The 21,275-nt window shown below is 29.3% G+C and overlaps 1 protein-coding gene across 1 annotated transcript in view; it reads right to left on the minus strand.

Annotated features, from left to right (window-relative positions):
- Positions 1-2,435: 2,435 nt before the first annotated feature.
- Positions 2,436-21,275, minus strand: part of LOC111037818 (dynein heavy chain 2, axonemal-like) — a 31,394-nt gene continuing 12,554 nt past the window's right edge. Inside the window, 40 exon segments of the mRNA XM_022320597.1 lie at positions 2,436-2,587; positions 2,657-2,804; positions 2,883-2,972; positions 3,040-3,194; positions 3,269-3,419; positions 3,814-4,144; positions 6,689-6,873; positions 6,983-7,174; positions 7,237-7,453; positions 7,509-7,809; positions 7,873-8,019; positions 8,078-8,444; positions 8,585-9,012; positions 9,088-9,667; positions 9,730-9,901; positions 9,974-10,140; positions 10,201-10,365; positions 10,422-10,749; positions 10,809-11,017; positions 13,830-13,986; positions 14,869-15,008; positions 15,075-15,343; positions 15,408-15,718; positions 15,801-15,916; positions 16,101-16,210; positions 16,281-16,610; positions 16,764-17,041; positions 17,094-17,282; positions 17,342-17,553; positions 17,620-17,775; positions 17,858-17,994; positions 18,167-18,284; positions 18,802-19,146; positions 19,227-19,699; positions 19,777-20,118; positions 20,180-20,399; positions 20,459-20,586; positions 20,647-20,755; positions 20,826-21,040; positions 21,116-21,254. Coding sequence (XP_022176289.1) covers positions 2,436-2,587; positions 2,657-2,804; positions 2,883-2,972; positions 3,040-3,194; positions 3,269-3,419; positions 3,814-4,144; positions 6,689-6,873; positions 6,983-7,174; positions 7,237-7,453; positions 7,509-7,809; positions 7,873-8,019; positions 8,078-8,444; positions 8,585-9,012; positions 9,088-9,667; positions 9,730-9,901; positions 9,974-10,140; positions 10,201-10,365; positions 10,422-10,749; positions 10,809-11,017; positions 13,830-13,986; positions 14,869-15,008; positions 15,075-15,343; positions 15,408-15,718; positions 15,801-15,916; positions 16,101-16,210; positions 16,281-16,610; positions 16,764-17,041; positions 17,094-17,282; positions 17,342-17,553; positions 17,620-17,775; positions 17,858-17,994; positions 18,167-18,284; positions 18,802-19,146; positions 19,227-19,699; positions 19,777-20,118; positions 20,180-20,399; positions 20,459-20,586; positions 20,647-20,755; positions 20,826-21,040; positions 21,116-21,254 — 8,979 coding nt within the window.

A 21,275-nucleotide genomic window follows, 5' to 3' on the forward strand; every position in this document is an offset into this window, starting at 1 on the left:
CCTTTGTCGCGTGTGCGTTTGCCATCGTGGGCCTTTTTGTGCCTTTTTGCGCCGTTGGCGTGTGTAGTATTGCGAACGCTAGTTTCCATTGATTGTTCAGCATCTTGTCGCGCGGGACATCGTTGCTGTCGTGCGTGGGCGCGTTTATTGGCTATTGGCCGTGTGAACCGTTGAAGTCGTGTATTGACTTTGCAGCCTTTACGTCATCCGCATTGTAGTCATTGTATTGTCGTTGCGGGTCGTCACTTTCATTGCGTCCCTTGTCTGTTACGAGTGCGTAAAAATTAGGCGGATTTTGGTGTCAATGGCCTGACACCTGTCACTTATCATAAAGTGATATCAGGCCAATAATTAAGCGCCACCAGTCTATTGGTCACACTGCAAGGGACCCAGCCGTCAGTGGAGCTTAGCAGCTGCTTGCTGTTACTGTTATTTTGTTTGTTTTGAATACTATCCGTGATATCAGTGATATCGATCACGTAAATTATTATCAATATTAATCGATTTATAATTATTTTTATAATTTAGTATTTCTTGTATTTGGGCGCTCGTCTTTCATTATTATTGTTATTATTTATATTGTGTATTTTATACGACGCGTATTATAGTGTACATATGTAGCACGACGGTGCATATAAAAATTATTGGTTTTGTTTATTATAATATTGGTCAGCCGCTCCTTGTACGGTAGTTAACTATACACTCTTTGTTTTCTTAGCTTGCCATCCTAGGCCAACCGCATTACGTAGGAGTCTGGTGGTACATTCCAACTTATCTATGATAATATATGATATATTAATTACATAATTGATAATGGTGTTAATTTACTAAACTTATCAAGAACCTTACAAAAACATTCATAAAAGTCATACATTTTATCTATATAGTAGGCATGTAGGTATATCATAATATAGCAATCTATATATTTCTACTATACGAATGCTTATCTCTATAGCCATTATAAGGTTACGACTTTACGAGGCACTAGTGGTGGAGATGCGAGTCCCTGAGGTGTACTTGTCTTATGGTCTGTGGCAATAAGGAAACGAAATATATGCATCTTACGGTTAATGTAGAGACTGGGCGGGAAATCGTCCTGAGCACGATGCTTGAAAGATGTCAGCAGCTGGGAGTGAAGCCACTGACGGAACCGAATTGGGATATGACTACATGTTACTTCGAGTGTGAAGGGTGACTCGCAATATGTGATGGTAGCGAATCTCCCGCTTGGTTAATGGGTATCTATGTATACCCGAATCTCGTTGAATACAACTATTCTTGAATGTTTTGTTTTTTATCATCATATCTCTAGCATATGTTGATGTAAAATTACATGTAGTAGAATGATACTGCTATGTACGCTGTGTTGTTCCACCTGGTATACTATTCACTGAAGTGCAATCGTCAAGTTATTTTGTGTATTTTTCCTTAACATGGGGATAGTCTCACGGAGGGCATTTTAAATATTTAAAATAGATTTGCTAAAGGAAATTATAAGGCTGTTCGATGCTGGTTTTAATGCATAGTATTAAATGGGTCATGGGTATATTACTTGAAGTTCATTGGCACACACACAGAGGCGCGTGGGGGAGCTTAGCATCCCCAGATGATTTTGAGTTAAAAATATTGTTTAAAGTGAACTTTGCGTTTGAAAGAAAAAGTTTAGTCCAGTTTGTATCGGTAATGGACATATATATCCTGTTCAAACATGTTTAGTGTATTTAAATTGAAAAAAAATAAAAAATGATGAAAGTAGAGAAAATGTGGATGACCCTGATTGCATCCCTTGTTCACCGAAGAATTTAACAGCCACTGTATTAACTTTTTATGATATATTAGTCAAACAAAGATTCTTTATTGAAAATCAGATTCATTACTTCGATTTCTTTTTTATTGAAAACATTTATAATTTTATTTGAAATGCAATTAATTTACGTCAGGAGTGTATAACTGTATAGCTGTATAAGAGGCTAGGGGACCAAGCCCTCCACGGGTCACTTTGGGGTAAAAAATTTTAGCACTAACAAGTTTAAGACTGAATGTGCGCCAATGCTGGAGTTTGCTTACCCTGTCAATTCACACTATAATAAGTTTGTAAATTGTGCCTTTCAAAATTGTAATCACTAACTGACATATTCGTCTTAAAAACTAACAAAAATTTATTGTTGATTTAAGATTTATACATTAAGGTCATAATATAATACACCTACTATTTTATTTTTATAAATCTGCACATTTTAATTAATAATAATTATGATGTTAGAATACTACTGTTTCTGATTAATATTTTCATTTATTATAAAAAGTAATTTAGTTATATCTTTATGTTTTAACTCATCAAGTAGTAATATTTCAACGTATAAATATGTACAGACTGTTGAAATAGAAAAAAATAAGTTTAATGTTATAAACAATGAATTTTGATAATTTTTAGTTTAGGCTGATAAACTAAGTAATACTGCTGTTGCTCGTTTTATCCAATACTCTGGAGATTCCGATCCACTGTCAAGGTACATCATGATTATAAACGATTCTTTTCCTTCTCCACACCTCGAAGGATAATAATATATAGGGCATTGGTAGAAATCTAAAAATGTGTAAATATGTAAGGTGTTTAACATACATTAAAATACATGCATTTTTAACGGCATAGTACTTTTTGCGATTTTTGCACTTTCTATGGGCTTAAAATGTATAACCGGCAAGTTGGAAATAAATTTTAATGGTACCGATTCACACAAACATGATTTTTTGAAATTCCAATCAGCTCCTTCTAAATAAAGATCACGTATGTAAACTCCTTCCTAGAATAATTTTAAATGTTCATAATTATTTAAGATATTTGTTCAATATTTTAATAGTATCATACTATCTACGATTACTTTTGGAGCTAGTGATTCTCTCTCCGGTTGTATTGGAATAAATTCCCAATAAAGTAAATCTATTGCTATATTCGAACTTCGTGAATGAATCTAAATTATATTTTTAATTAATCAATTATTGTTAATATAAATAATAACAGAAACAAAAAATAATTACCTGTAATACAGCTGTCAAAAAAGTAATTGGGTAAGTATAAGCTCCCAACCAAAATAAAATCGGAGGATGGGTTTTGTTTGCCCAAATTTTAAAATGATTGATTCTTTCTATTAAATCTTCGGTCCATGGTCCCAGAGACATTAATGAAGGATATGCTAAATGTTTTTTTTTATGTTAAGGTTTATTAATAAAAAATGTATTATGTATAAGTGTCATCATTTTAAATTACCTTTGAGCCATTGACCAGGAACTCTACCATCATTTATAAACTGGAATATCCTTTCAAGATCAGATGTCATTATTGCTAACCCTCTGATGCTTTTCATTAGGTTGATTAATGACATTTTAATTTCACTCAATAAACTATTATAACGTTGTACCTAAAAAGAACAATTATTTTCTAAAATATATATTATATTTCTAAATTTAACTAAAATGTATCTTGAAGCTATAGAAAAATTAAATTTTTCATTTTGAGTAGCTAATAGTTATATTAAGGAAGACGTTGTACCCTCATATTATGTCTCAGCTAACAGGCATAACATAGCAAATTGTATGATCAGAAGAATCTATTTTACTCTATAATTGCTTAAGTTAGATTGAATTGATACATTCAAATGTCATAAGTAGTATTCACCGACCTAGACCCCACATAGGCTTGTGTTATGAGCATTTTAATTTCATTCTTTTTTCTAAATAAAAGGTCTTCCGAGTTGAATTTAGCTTTTAATTATTTTGGTAGCAAGTAAGATTTATTATGATTATGACGAGTACCTCTTGTAGCAGTACAATATCCAAGGGGTTCCTTTTGACATTTTTTGCAGTAGTTTCATAATCAATAAGATCAGGTAGTTTTTTCAGAATTTTAGAAGATAAGTCTAAAACTTTGCCTTCTGTATTTTCTTCAGCCACTGTTGATTGTCCTTGTAAAATCATGAGGGCATCGCAAATTATACGATTCTCTCCCATCAAGGAAGCCATTTCAGCATTAGAATGTTGTCCAAATATTTCAGGGCTATCCACGATTGGCAATGAGTCAATATAATTTCTGTACATTTGAAGATCACCATCTCTTGGAATAAAATAAGTTGACAGCGAAGATAACCTTAAAAATCATAAGCATATTTTTTACTTTATCTATTTCAATTAATGTATTTTATTTTAAGTTAAAGTTTTAAAACAAATGACTCTTTCATAAACGTTATCTAGAATTTAGATTTTATGATAAATATCATCGATATTGGTATGTTATTAATTAAAATCATGTACTCAATCATATCTTAATATTTATTGAAAATTATAGATTTTTAAATTAATTAATTGAAGAATTATCATAACAAAAAAAAAAATGTTTAATGAGTTTCAACTAATAATACCTATATACATGTAAGAAAAATAATAAAAATGATTAAATACATAATATTGGTATAGTTCTAACAATTGATAATGTATTACATAATACTTTGTTTTTTGATATTTTAAGTATGATTTTGTTGACTGTTTCTCTCATTTAAGTATACATTTTTTTAAAACTATAGTTCACCTTGAAACTATGTAGTTCCAAAGAAACCACAATAGTATTGTAGTATTGGAAAAAGTAATTAAGGAATATCTGGTGTATCTTATGTGATTGTACGCTTGGTTTTTTTAACGATTATAGATTATGATAGGGGGTTTTCGAAAAAACAAAAAAAACATGTACAAACAGCAAAGTCAACTTTATTTTTTCAAATGGTGACAACTATATTTTTGAATGGATTCTGATTTCTGGTAAACCTTTTTTTTTCTGAAAATGTTGGTAGTCTAATCATCAATTTTGGTTCACTAGCTTATTAACTATGGTCCTCTAAAGCTTAATAAATTTATTAATACTTTGAATTCAAATAAATAGTATACATTTAATTTCAAAGAGTTAAATATTTTTCTTTCTACCATCTTTTGACACAATAAGATTGGTCATCAACGAGACGTTCCTAAACAAAATCGGAATAAGTTCCTACAAAATTGTTGGCAAGCACAATTTATTATTTCAATTTAAACATACAACCTAAATTAAAACCCCAACAATTATTGTAATTTATTATAATATTCGTATTTAATTAATTACTTTATACATTTTTCATCGCAGTTACTTTTCTCACTATAGCAACAATTTGTTTTCTTCGGTACGTGGCTATGGTAATAATGGTATAATGGTATAATGGAGTTTAATTATTGATATATCTTGTTTATGGAGGTTAAAATTAATTATGTGTAACGAAAATAATATTATTTTATGCTCTTCTAGTGGTGATATAAGTTTGAAATTTGAACCATTAAATTTGCATCCCTATAATGGCATCTCGTGCAAAATATAAATTTAGAAGTTGAAAGACATCCCCTTAATTTCTTTTGGATATTAACTACTATATTTTATTTTGTAATTTTTCTATTATAAGCTTAGAATACTTACTTGTTGTTTTAAAAAAATTAACCCCAAAATCAGGACATATTTATCACCTCATGTTTTTTTTCCAGAAGAGAGACATTTTGTTAATATTAATATCGGAAATCTGTAATTATAAGTACCAACGTAATATATTGATATTGAATATTTATGTAAATATATAGTTAACTTCATAATAGTTTAACTTGGGAATTAAACAAATTTAAAAAATAATATTATGTAAGTCCTTGTCTCAGGACATGGAAATTACTAATTAGAGTGAGACCTATAACGACAGTATTGGCAGTTCAATTCTGCAAAATTGGAAAATGACAATTTGTCACTAAAAACTTTTTTTTTCACCTCCGCACATAAGACATACGTATTAATGTCGATAGTCGATCTCCATTATACCATTATCAACTTAGCCACATACCAAAGAATACAAATTTTTGTCATAGTAAGAAAAGTAACTGTGATGAAAATAATGTAAAGTAATTAGTTAAATACGATTATTATAAAAAATTACAATAATATTACTTACTTTGATGGTTGTATGTTTAAATTGAAATAATGAATTATGTTTGCCAACAACTTTATTGGCATTTATCCCAAATGAGTTATCTTGTTAGATGAACGAAACACTAAGTATCAAAATATAGTTGAGAGAAAAAATATTTATATATTTGAAATTAAATTAGTACCACTTATTTCAATTCAAAGTATAAATGTATTTACTAAACTTAAAAGTACCATATATACTGTAGTCGATGAACTAGTGAACTAAAATTGTTGATTTGATAAAAAAAATTCAGAAAAAAAAGACTTACTAGAATCCATTAAAAAATATAGTCGTTACTATTTGAAAAAATAAAGTTGATTTTGTGTTGGTACAACTGAGTGTTCAAAAATCTTGAAATTGTTATAGAAAAATTTCCTTTTAACAATGAAGAAACACGTCTTTCTTGCATTTTCGAAATCTCATATCATCGATCCATAATTGTTGAAAAAAATCCGAATACAATGACATAAGATACACCTGGTATAAATGGCTATCATTAAAGCGTTTATAATGGACCGTATTTATGTATACCAAGCAATGTTTTTAATAAATGGTATTTATTACCTAAGTATTCGTTGTAATTATAATTATTGCTATAAATAATATTAATTCAAATATATTTGGTTATACCTACAATAATATAATTAAATAAATTATTATACTTGAAATGTGGAGTATTAATTGCATCTTCATTAAAATATTGACTAATGTATGTATCTAAGAGTCTTCGGTCCATGTTATCAGTAACGTGACCCCCGTAACAAATTCCAGCAATCAAATATTTTAAAGCTTTCCAAGGGGTGTCTTCATATCCATCCAAATATATGGATAGCAAATTTTCTGACACCTATAAAATAAAATGGTAAATAATGTATAGACTATATTATTTTATTATACAAATGAGATTTATAAGTTAATAGAATATTTAAAATTTAACTCGCTATAATATTATTTACCTCAAAATCGGAATCATTAAAACTGTAAATCACATTCCACCCAAGATTTTGAAATTTTTTTCTTTCAATTAATATTGAATGAAAAAAGCAAAGAGAAAATATTAGTTTTTTGTATTTTTCTTTTGAATTGCATTTATCAAATTTTTCATCAGTTAAGTTCTGATACAAACGTTTCATATTTGCTCTTAATCCCTGAGTACATTAAATATAAAATTATTACAGTTATTGTTATTTTTAAATTTTTAGAAAACTACTTTTGGTGGTTCGGTTGTCATTTTTATAGCACTTTGTAATAGTGATATCGGAAAGTTAGGATCAGGATTTGAACTTAACCACAGCCTGAAATCCGGGTGAGATTTACCGTCTTGCATAATATCAACTATTTTATCTAACTGCGGCATCCATGATAAAGAAAGATGACAGTTGGCAAGGAATATCCATTTTCCTGTTCGTTGTCCTTCTTCAATTAAACTATTAAATAAATAGATATTATTACAAATCACTTATTAATTATAAGTGATATTACTGTGTTGCAACTAATGATTGACCTTGACCCAGAGATAGAGATTCATACAATACGTTGTTACTTGTAGCCAAACCAACTAATGTGTTAGTTGGATCTACTCCGGGAGATAATAAAAATATTAATGGGGTTTTGCAACTAGAATCTTCTAGAGCACTTTTGACATCCATAACTGGTGGTTCTATAAACTTAGGACCGAGTTTATCGGAAATAAAATTTGTTATTGCAAATGATAATCTGTCTAATCGCAAAGATCTTACGAATAACATTTTTTGAAATGAATTAGTGTTCTCATTCCATTTACCTATTGGATACATTAATAGTTTTAACTGATATATTAGTATACATTAGTTGAACAAATATTCACCAATAAGATTTATTGATTCCGGATTTGAAGACATATACCATTGTTTCCATTCTCGAGAAAACTGTTCAAATGATTTTTCTACTCCCAGAAAGCCTGGCAATTTATTTAATTCAGAAATATTATCCCAATTTGACGGTGACAACCAAGCTTTAAAATAATATAAATGTATTTATTTAATTTTAAGTTAGAATGGTTGTAGACATACATGCACAAGGGTTTTCTGCCTGTTCTACTTTATTAACTACGATACCACCCTTTAAAAGAAACTCCATTTCATACGCAGGTATTAAGTCATCAGCCATTAATAAACTTATAATTATTTGAAATGAAAATAATAATTTGTGAACTTCAAACAACCCTCTGCAAGTATTTTTATAAACCGCATATGTATGGTAAGCATTTAAATGATTTAATCTTTCAAAGAGTCTTTCATTTTTTTCACTCTTCCTTATTGAATTCTGGAATAAACTCATATATGCATCCAACGAAAATTGATACATAGGATCGATTTGATTGAGTTCATTAAGGACAAAAAATAAAATTGAGGCTCGTTTAGCACAAGTTCTGTAACCCTACAAAATAAATTAAAATTGAAATTAATTTTGTAAATCAATACAATTACAAATAATATAAACAATTAGTTATTTATTATTTATATTTATTTGAATTTAGTTTATATATAATGTTTTTAATGTAAAATATTTAATCATACCTCACGAGCAACATCAATATCAATTTGAGTCGAAAAAGAAATTTCAAGTTGTTCATTTACAGTTACTGATGTCACTTTTGAAGAAGCTAATGTTTGAAAAAGTTCATCATTTTCTAACAGTGATCCTTCAATTTCATTGAGTAGTCTAAGTAGTTCATCTTCTAGTGCAACCAGTGTCTTTTTCCCTTGATCGATGTTAATTATCAAATTATCTTTAAGTATTTTCAATTCTGGTTTTTCCATTGTGATAACAACGTCCAAAAGTTGGTCTTCAAGCCCTTCTTCTTTAATTGCAAAATTAACTACTGTTGTTCGTGTAAAAATTTCAGGAGGATAATACGGGTTTCTTATTTTAGTTGTTATAAAAAATCTAAAATTGTCATTATATGGTAACATCTTTTCTCCCATTTTAATAAAAAGCTCATTTCCTAAAAAAATTGACTGTTAGTGAATTTATTAAACTTTAAAAATAAATAAAATCTAGTACTTAGAAAAATATTAACCTTTTTCAATAATAGATTTCGATAAAACTGGCATCACTGATGGATCGAGATGTTCAGAAGTTATTTGCAACAGTGTTGGATTTCCGTTTTGTAATGACATTTCTAAAATACTCATGTAATTTGGCAAACAAAAATCAATGATTTTCAATTCATTTTCTGCTTCCATGTTTTTTATCCATTTCAATGCTTGACATTGTGGATCTATAACTAAAGGCCACCGCGAGCTACGGCTGATTATGATAGCATTTTCTGTACTTGAGTCATCGTTGGGTAAGCCATGGATATTCCAGTTTCTTATAGTAGCCGGATCAGATAAAAAATCTTTATTGTCATATGATGGATTATTTGGAATTTTCATATCTTTTACTGAATTTGTCCATAATTTCAAAAGTATATCTCTATACTTAAATAGAAATGGACCCATGTATGAAATGAATGCTATACTCAGTAAACAATCACCTGGTAAATAGTCAAAATATATATCTAATTGTTTTACAGTTTCCGTCCATCGTATTTTTTCGTCAGATAGTCCTTCGATTAATGATGCTGCTCTATCAAGATTTCTTTTCAAAGTATCAGCCTATAAATTAATTTTCAAAATACAAACATAATAATATACATTTTAATTCTAAATAAATTAACCTTTTTAACTAGTTGCTCCTTTTCTTCCATTTTTATATCAAAATCAATTTTTAATTTCAATAACAGCTTTTGAATTTGTGATAATTTCAGCTGAGCAGTAAGTAGTTCAGCTTCCTTTTCATTAAGATCGGCCAATGCTGCTTCTGCAAATTCTTTTTTGGGAGCTACAATTCTATTAGACGAAACAATGTTGTAACAACATATTTATGCAGATACCATAAGTACATAATATTCTTTGACGTACTTGTAAATTATTGCATATTTTTCTATTGCGATGACCCACTGAGCAAGTGATTTAGCAGCCACTGATTGAGCTCCTACTTTATCAGGTTCAAACTCTGGATTTGATGTAAATGCATTTATTTTTCTTAATACTTTTTGTGACACATGATCTTTGTCAAAATCTTTTAGCTAAAAGTTTCATTTAGTATTATTTATTTAATCAACTTATATCATTAACATGAAATTAACCTGCGTTAGAAAATTTGGATCTCCTAACTGTCTTTTGGCTTCAGTCCAACTAGGTTCAGATTCTTTTAATATCATCACAGCTTCTAACACTAGTTTAACTCTATGCGGGGGTTTTGAAAAAGATTTTACTTCAGCAAGATCTTTTTTATTGAGTGCATTTAAAGCCTAAATAATAGACAATGATTACATTAATCGTATGTTATTTTTATATAATTATTCACCTCCATAGCTTCCTCTAGTGCAGGTAATGCTTTTTCTAAATCAATCATAGCCAATCTATACAACTCTTTACACACAATTTCTTCTTCTTTGATTTTAATACTTTTCTCATCAACTTCAGTTTTTTGTTGGTCAGCTATTGAGGTTTGCTTTAAAATAACTTCAAGAAATTGATCACACTCGACGGTATATGCCTGAACAATTTTAGTTGCTTTTTCTAAATCTACTGTCATTCCAGCTACTTTTGCACTGGTGTCATCTATTTTATACAAGCCGTTTCTTAATTTATTCGATTTGTTTGCAAGCTCGATTCGTTTATTACGTAATGTTCTATTTGAAATAACCAAATCAATAAATATATAGAATATTTATATGTTTTTTTTTAATACTCTTTATATCCAGTTACTAGTTCTAAATAATTTGTCGGTGTAACGTAATTGTATCTCTTTAATTCTAAAATCATCAGTCTGGAACATTCTCCTACTGAGTGGTGAATAACAGCAAATAAATTTGCAATGCATAGTTTTAGCTCACTCTATGAAATAAAAATGTATAGTAAATAAATCATCAATGTAGTATTTGGTTTGCTGTAAATTACCTCTGATAAAGAAACTGTATCTACATCAAATACCTGCAAAATAAATGTTTATAAAAGATGTTAATAGTTGAAAAATTAACAAAAGGTATTTATAAGCACAACATAATATGTTAAACCAAAAATTTGCAATTCGAATCTTAATTTTGTTAATTTATGTCGTTTGTGATTTGGGGTAAATGTGTGGAACATTTTCCCACCAACTAGTTATGTTCACTGAACACAAGAGAAAACTGTTACCCCTTTTTCCTTGTCTACATTTCAGAAAGTATATAGATACCTTATATGTATCTGCATATGGATTAGCTGTATAAAGCTTATAAAATTAAACATAGAGCACATAAGCGACTTTTTAAATAATTTGTAAAATTTTTATGTTTTTAATAATATGTCATAATACAAATAAATGTCAAATAAATTTTCATTCCTACCACAATGAACATAGAAACGTTTTTTTTATACCGTTAAATTCGTTTAATTTTTCTGCATTTTTCGGTGTAATCACTAATGAGATAACGTGCGTATTTCGTTTTGTAGATAAAGGAACGTAATAGTACGTCCGTAGCAGGGAACGGTATGTTTGCGTGCGACGTAATAATACGTCCGTAGCAGTGAAAAGGTTAACCAATTACATTTATGAATTTTTATAATATTAATAAAATTATAGAAAATAACGAGAATTGTGGAGCTTTCCAAACAATTTTAATCATCCACAATAATATAATTAATAGATAACATTATGTTAACTATGCATCCAATATTTTGAGTTTACCTAAATACTTGGGTGAAATTAGATAATTATAAAATAAATTAACTTAATATTTTTTAAGACTTCTAATGATATTGTAGAATAAATAAATTATAAATTAAAGTATACTTATTATAATTATCCTATATATAATAATAGTTGTAATTGTATTTTGAATTATTATAATAAAACAGGGAAGTCATTCTGATATAAATGCATTGGGTGTAACTTGTCATTGAGTATGCCTCCATTTGTAATTTAATGTTAAACCATTGTATACGAAAAACTATACTAATTAGAGAAGGTATCTAATAAATATTGTAGCTTAAATTTCTTAAAATATTTGATTGTATGTTTATATTATTAATATAAAAGTATTGCTTATTGACAAGTTTTTGGGAAAAACAAATTTCATAAATAAGAAAAAAATCGTGCGAGTTGCAATGATACTAGAGGATGAAGTGAAACTACTTTACAAAGGTTATGAAAAAAAAGTTCATCACTGTCAAATATCAAGTTTGTAATGAAAAAATGAAAATAATAATATTTTCAATTGAAATTCATTTATTATAATTATACAAAGATAAGTCAAATTAATTAGTATTTATTACCATAGAAACTTTAGAATTCAAATAAACTACCTGGTTGTTCCGACTGTCTTCCAGTTTTTTTATATTTAAGTATAATATATTATAGAGTACTTCTATCTTTATATGACGGGTTGTACGATACATTCAATGAATCAATAAAGAGTTAAGGGTCTCTAAAACAAGATTTAGCTGCCCATGATTGGTGCATTACATTTTAATGAACCAATAAGTGTAATCATTTTTTTATGCAACATGGCATTAGAGTTAGATAGTGATAAGAAGACAGTGAAGTTTTTCGTCGGCCGGCCAGTTCACCCAGTTCATTGGCTCCAGAATATTTAGGATGAACACGACGACCGGCTGTCTAAATCTGATCATCTGATTCAAAAATTGTCGAGTAACGCTTTTTGGACTCAACGGCTGAGCCCATGAATACAATTTATGCTGCAACGCTTATAAAGAAGGTTGCTCATTTCAAAAACATAATAATATATTAAGACTATAATTTAGTAATACCTTCGTACTGGTAAACTGTGTATTATGGTCGTCGTATAAATAGTTTAATAAATTATCAGTTACAAACAGATAATGGATTGTTTAATATGTTTAAAATTGTATTATGTTCAGTAAATAATAATTAGAGCAATGAATAAAGTTAACTATGAATAATATTTTTTAAATTAGTCACAATGTTTTTTTTTTGTCAATTACGGTTATTTTTATAAATACACAGAACTATAGAAGTAATCTTTACTTTTGATTTCTGAAAAAAAAATTGACTGGTTTTAAGCTATCCATAGTAATTTGATATTTTAAGTTGTATTATTGGAGGTTGAAGTATACACAATTTGTAAATATACAAATTAAGTTATTAATCTTTAACAGTTAGGACATAGCCCATAGATGTACATTGTATGTTTTCTTGCGTATTCATGGAATAATGAATTTAAAAAAAAATTTGGAACAATCATATTATCCAACATTTATAAATCTATATGCAACAAAAAGAAATACAATTTTTTATTTGTATTGTATACAAATATTTTTTATATGTTTTCCTAATGCAATATATATTATAATTATTAGTTTTTTATTATATGTATAGTATAAGTTAACTTATTAAAATTGATATTATATTAATCAATGTTTATCGTATTAGATATGATTATTTCATGTATTACATTGTTTTTTTTATTCATTTTTTTTTTTAGTCCTTCTAATATTAATTTTTTATCATACTAATGTAATTAACCTAAGTTCATTGAGGCATCTAGCTAATAGTTACATATATCTGTTTTAATTATTTAATAAAAAGCATTATACATAACTGTTATGATAATTGACGTTGTAAAATATAAAAACTGTATAATCTATTGAGAAAATTATAAAATTTTTGGTTTTTTCAACACAATGTATCCTATTCTTAATCAATATTATCTATAAAAGGATAATAAAAAGGTATTTTGTATTTTTAAACTTTTAATCTTACTCTTGGTGCGCCAGTTATAGTTTCCAAGATTTCTATTGTAGTAAGAGAGCTATATGCCACCTCCAGTAAAGCTTCTTTAGGCCAATCCAAAAACCAATCGATTGTAGTACAATTTATCAATGAAGGATATTGACGCAAACGCGTTCTAATTAAAAAAAAAAAATAAATAAAAAAAAAAAAAATAACATCAGTAAAATTATTTAATTGTAAACTATGTATACCAGGTTAATTTATCTGTACAAATATTTTTAATTTTTTCGTAATATCGAATAAATGAGAATGTTTTCTACCGATATGTAATATAATTATAATATGGTTGGTTTTCGGTCACTGTTTATAACCTAATATAAAAAATGCAAGGAGGTGATCATTTTTATGTTCGATATTGTCTTAGCAGGCCTTACAGAAATAAGAAAGTGTTGGCACACGGTATGGCGAAAACTAACATTGAAGATTGTGAATAATTTGGACTTATATAATATATAATAAGCAAGCGATATTAAGTTAAATTAGTGAATTACAAACAATTTTTAAAATCTCATTAATCAAGAAATAAACGTATAATACTATGTATATTGTATATAGAAATAATATAAGACGTAGTTTAAAATTATTTACATATTACCTATATAATATATATAAATTATATTTAAGTAAAATTCAGTAAGTTGAAAGTGCTACAGACGATGTTATCCCAGTACATGTAACTATCGAACATTTTTAACATAGCTTAGTCTCACTTGCAGAAGTTCTGCAATGGAAAACTGAAAACTGAAAAACTGAAATGAACCCCAGCAAAAAGCAAAGATCGCATTTGCAAAATATAATTTTTGTTTAAGATAAAGTGATTAAGTTTTGGCATTTATGTTTTTACCCGACCATCCAATAAGTTCAAGTTTTCCATTTATAAAAAAAAAAAAACAGTAGGTACCTACAAAGTTACTGCTCATCCGTTTATACACATATATTAGCTTCACAGTTGTTTTTTTTTGTATTTTGAATAAATCAATAAGTAAATCAGACTTACCGAAATTTGGCTCCAATCGGACTAAGGCATAGAATAATGTGTAGATTGTTTCTGACGCGATCTAAGAAAAATGAATAAATGTCATCTGTTGTTTCCGGAATACCTTCTTTTTTAGCAGCGGGAGATAATTGCTCTTTTATCTAAAAATATCAATACAAATTCGCAATTAAATTTTTCAACACTAATAACTAATAAGGTATTCTAACCTCGTCAAACTCTTCCTCCTTGTACAGTTGTGGTACTTCACCAGTACTTAATATGTTATTTATGGTCTCCAAAAACGTTTCATTGACAATTTGGGTGTCACTAAACAAAAACGACGTTTGTTGATCCCTCACTCCTGTTTGATAGTACAGGCGTTTTAAGTCTTCTTTGAAATCTGCTATTCCATACGATTTATTCAATTCTATTGTAAACATGTTGTATTCACATAGCCAGTTAGCAACCTTCGAAAGTGAGGACCGTCCAGATCCACCTATCAAAACAATTATTACTCATTATTAAAGCAGAACAATAATGATGAGTTATGAACACTATACCAATGCCGACCAGCATTATATAGCCTCTTGGTTGGGATATAACTCTGACAATGCGACATACATGGTCGATGGCGTCCCTAAATAATACGAGGTTAATTGGTATAACTCCAAAGCTTAAATTGTATTCTTTTATGCTATCGTCGACAAATTCACGTAGATATTTTTCGTCGGTAACTTCTTCGTACTGTGAATGTTTGTTCAAAAAATGACAGAATATTAGACCTTGTTCTGATGAGCATAGACTTCGATAAGTCACATCGTAATGTTTTCCCAGTTGAACATTCATTTGCTCCATGAACCATTCTCGATCTCTGTTACGTGGAAATCAGAATTTATGAAGTTATAAAATATACATTACTATACATTTTATCACAGGAAGCTTGAATGGTTTACTTTTCATCGATTAATTTGTCGTTAAATACGCGGAACACCTCATTACACCAAAGCCGCAACATTGCATTGTCAGTTGTCTGGTAATCAGTATTACTGCGCAACAGGCCTTGAAATACCTAAAAATGTAATTAACTGTCAGGAGATGGAATTGTGCACTTGACAATGTGTCGAGAAAATGTAATTTATTATATAAAGTCTTATCAGGCATGACTAAATCTTCAGCATATTTTAAATTTTGAAATCAAGTTCATAACTACAGAAACGCGTGTAATGTATATTACTATACGATGAATGACGCACTTTAGATATATCCCTTAAATTGAATAAATAGTGCATTTTGGCAGGTGTTGGCAGCAAGTTAGCTACTATGCTTTTGTAAAGGTTAATTGTCATGTTAGTTAATCCATTTCCTGCAACAGGTGAAAAATGTGTTAATACAATATCCACACAGTGTTATATATCTTAATATCCTCATCATACTTAAGTTGCGTATATGTTCTACAAATGATTTCAGATGTTGACTTAACATTGACACATAAATATTTGATATTTGAGCTTCTTCGGGAAATGTCAAGTTTATCACGCTAAAGCAACTCAACAGCCTGTTACTAATGGAGCTCCTGCCACTTCCGGGTGGCCCCATGGCACCAATCAACAGCATATTCTTTACGTACTTCAGTAACCTAGTCTGTCGGTCAAACCAAAACTCGTAGTCTATCCACTGTCGAATCAATTCTAGTGGTGCCTGAGCACCATAAATTTCTTTTTCAGGCATATTCATGTCATCCAAAAATGTCACCAACGTTTTATCTACACATGAAAATGAATAAAGAAAATAAAGAACATATTTTTAAAAATTGATGTGCATTTTAACATGCAACCCTTATACGTATTACTTATAGTTATCATTAAACTTTTTTAATTTGTATTAAGTTTATTCAATATTTTATCATAAGTTTATACTTGATAGAGGAACGTAAGTATCCTTTGTACGTTTTTCCAATCTTCCTTCAATAGTTTCTTGGACATTATGCACTGTAGTTTGTGCTGACATATTAATTGTTATACATAAAAATTTATTTTTATCCAAAACTTCCAGTGCTTTTTGAACGGTCAACGTTTTGCCAGTGCCAACTGGACCAACCAATAATACGGGCCGCTTTTTACTTAAAAATGCTTCTACAAGATAGTTGTAACGAACAGTGTCAATTGTGGGTACGATAATTTTGAAAAAAGGTAACCTGAAAATGAAATAATTAACCAGATGCATACTATAAATGATATGATGTATACTCTGTTTTGTATATCCAAGAACTATCTCGCAAAAAGTTATCCCAGTGATAAAACTGTGCAGTTTTTGTATCAACATAATAGTGATAAACTGTATCGCTTACTGGAAATACTACTTCTTTTTCTCTAAAGAAAGTGTCAATTTTCTTACGGCCGTCTTCATTAACTGCTGCACAAATTGACCAAACCACACTAGAAAATTATTTTTCTTCTGTATTGTAATGATTTTAATTAATCGTACCAGTTTTTACCAAAAAAGAAACCATAGCTTAATTAGGTGATCGTAATCATCGGAATTTAATCCGGTGGGCATATTAATAGCTAAATCATTAAATGTAAAACATTCCAGCAATGTGCATAACGTAACAATAGAACTCAATTCGGGTAAAGGAACAGTTTCAACGCAGTTCAACTTTTTAAATTCTAGCACAGCAGTTACATATTTCTCAAAATTTTTTACTATCTAAAAATATTAATTGCTTAGTTAATTATTGTGTATGTCTATAACAATGGTTCACTAGATACTGACATTAATCTTGTATGGTTGAAATTCACAGTTGTTCAACCATGACTTGTAATACAATTTCCAACCAAAATCTTTATAATCATTGTACACGATTCCACATCTAGAAACAGTTGCGGGAGATGCAGCAGCTAAGTCTTCAACTTCAAAAAGGAGGGATACCTAATTTAATAGTCAGTATCGCAAGTCCCCCCAATATATTTTCTACAATTTGTATCGTATAAAGATATTACAATCGTTTTACCTGTTCAGGCATTGTAATTCGCTCGCTATTTATAAGCGTTAAGACTTTGTTGTCATCCATAACTGAATTCATATTTTCTATCCAAAGTGCATCGACTGGGCCATCGAAAAGTATCCATTTTTGATTCATTTGAATATCTAAATATTTGTTTGAAAAAAAATATATATATACTAGGAACGCATAATTTGATGACATGAAAAAACTTTTAAGGTTCAAAATAATGTTTTTTTTTTCATGTACGAAATAAAATTTGTTATAGACAATTCAACTATTAATATCAAACTACATATTTTTTTTAATGTTGGCAACCTGAACAAACTAAGCGCATCAAAGATGACAATACACCATCCTTCCATTCTTGAGTTGAAGCATTATATTCTCCATACAGCTCACCCAGAGTAAGTGCCTTTGGATTTAAAGGATATTCCTGTAAACAATTTAAATAATGTACACAAACACAAATATATACAATTATGCAAATAGGAATCTTAAATGCTGAAAATTGACTCAAAATATTTTTACTTATCATCGGATATACAATTATTTTTTAATTTAATAGTTTATTATGATATTTACCTAAAGTTAATTTAAATTAGTATTTTTTAAATATTTATAATTGTATAAGGTCTTTAAAAATTTTACTACTAACATTATGATTATATTATTGTGTATCATAAGTGTAACCTTAAGATGCGACCGGTAGTAGTCCGGCAGAGTAAAATTTTAGAAATCTTTCGTTGCCGATGGCCGTGCAAAAAATCGCATTAGCGAGTTCATCCTAATAAAATGCTAACTAGATGGTTGTTGAAATGATAATGTGAAGCTTTTGAGTTCTGAGGTTTCATTACATGATGCAGAGTATATAAAATATAGTAAGCTCATATTAAGTGAATTTTTAACATGTTTTATTTCCATTCTATTTTAAATATAAACGTTAGACTTACAGTAACTGTTTCAAATAATTCAACCTTTTCAGAGTTTAATAATGCCATTGTTTCTTTTAGAGTTTCCCATGTAGAAGTTTTTGCGGCTCCAGTGTGCCCCAATAGCATAACAGAATGCCTAGAAATTTTGGTTTCGTACAACTGAATAATTTTTGCAATGGCAGATTCTGATGGTTGGTGGTTTTTATTTGCCATGCATTGCTTTATTGCACGAATAAGTATGTCATTTTTTACTTCTGGTAGAGTGATAGTGGGAAATAAATCTTTCGCGATGCCCAAAAATATTGGAAGATCATCTACTGTAAGTTTTGCTAAATTCATGTTATGCATTGCCAATAATAGTACCTAATTTAATATTTTATCATTATAATTAGCAACAAGTTAATTCATTTATCTATTGAAGATTACACAAAAGTGATTCATACCTCATCATCTAACATATGTGGATTTTGTCGTCTACATTGCCCAGCATACCTTATTAATGAAACCAAACCTCTAAGTCCAAATTCATAATGATCTTGTTTGCTAAGTTTTTGTTTACACAACACGAACAAAACAAACACTTTATTGGCTAAAACTCGGGTTTCTCTAAAACCTTCTCCAAATAACATAATCTCAGCAATGAGTTTGCTATCAGGAACCATCATGGATATGGCACGGAACATTGACTTTAAATTGTCAGGTAGTTCTGTCCTACCAGCGTATCCAGGATTCATTGTTATAAAAATACCACATGTAGGTATAAGGTTTATTATCGAGCCCTCGAACATAAATTTATCTTTTTGAGCTGCAAGAGCAGAATATATTGACAGTATTTGTTGTGCTACGACTGACAATACTTCAATGTTTATACGATTAAATTCGTCAAAACAACCCCAAGCGCCTTGTTGTGAAAGCCCTGTTAATAACAGAAATAAAATAAGGAATACAAATTAAGGTAGTGGTAGAATACAAGTAAACTTTGTATAAATTTACCAGAAAACATACGTCCCATGCTCTTATAATCCAAGCCATCAGAGCAGTTTATGACAATGACATAATAAGCTAAATTCTTCCCTAAATCTTTTACAGTTTCAGTTTTTCCTGTACCCGCAGGTCCTTTTGGACTACCGCCACGAAACAAATTTAGTGCGGTAGTCATTGTGATGTAACATCTATCGGTCAATGGTGTGATGACTAATCTTCCAGAATTTCCTAAATACTCATAACCATAAGGCTGATTAGTATTTGTTTGTCGTATGGTCAGTTCACCTTCTTTTTTATTCCAATAAAACCGTAACTGTGACATCCATTCAAAGTCGGTCACATTCATACATCCTAAATATGATTAATATAATTAACTGTTTAATTTTAGATTCATATAATACATTTTACATACTCGAATTATACATATGATCGACCACATCTCTAGCATGTATTTCTATAGTTACCAATGAAACGATTTTTAATCGATCTATTTTTGATAAGTCTCCTCGAATAGCATCAGAAAACTTTAATAACATTTTTTTCTGTCGTTTTCGGAGTTTTTTTAATGGCTTACTATTCCCAGCATGATTGGATTGTAACAACGCCATTGTACATTGAGCTGTCCATTGAATCTTAACATAATAATAATTTAATTCATTAAGCATTTGAAAAATAAGTGTATAATACATACTTGAGACGCTGTAATACATAACTGTCCTGGCCATTTTAATATCCATTTATCACGAGTTTTAAGGTTTTTCTTCAACGCCTCCAAAACATGTACTAACTTATATTTAAGTGATTCTCGCATTACCGCTTCTATATAAGAAACACGTAATTATAATTGTGACAGAATTGAAATCAGTTTAAGAAAATTACCAATAGAGCTCATCCAATGTTCTACAGGTCCATTACACTTGACTCTACTTGTGAAAACTACGTATTCTCCGTCAGCCGAATACATTCCTACGGCTGATGTGTCATTATCCTTTGAGTCAAATTTATAATATTACAATAGTTCATAAATATGAAAAAATTAAAACTAATATTTTAATTACTGAGAGTTCTAATTTGTTAATATTGTCAAAACATTTTTTAAAATGTGGCTGTAAGCGTTTTGGATTATTTGAATGTACTAGTATATCTAATAAGTCATCGTTGGATATAAAATAAAACCGAGGAAAGATGTTTCGCTTTGTCTCCATGTATAATTCAAGTGCTCTCTGGGTTGCATCTAATCGTGCTCTCATAGCTTGCAATTGTCTTAATAGAGCTATATATAAATTACATAATTTCAATAATAAACACTTCTAAATTTCAATTTTTACTGAATGAATATAAGATATACGTTTTGAACGAGTCGCCTTGAACAGATTCTTGTCTGTAAACATTTTAGATGTTATCTTTTTCCACTCTTTTGCTAATAAATCAAATTCGTCGGCTTCCTTTGGAATTTGAATACGAATATCCTCTCCTTTAAATATGTTCTAAGATGGTAGAAATAATTA

Source organism: Myzus persicae, unplaced genomic scaffold, assembly GCF_001856785.1.
Source record: "Myzus persicae strain clone G006 unplaced genomic scaffold, MPER_G0061.0, whole genome shotgun sequence".
Lineage (NCBI taxonomy): Eukaryota > Metazoa > Arthropoda > Insecta > Hemiptera > Aphididae > Myzus > Myzus persicae.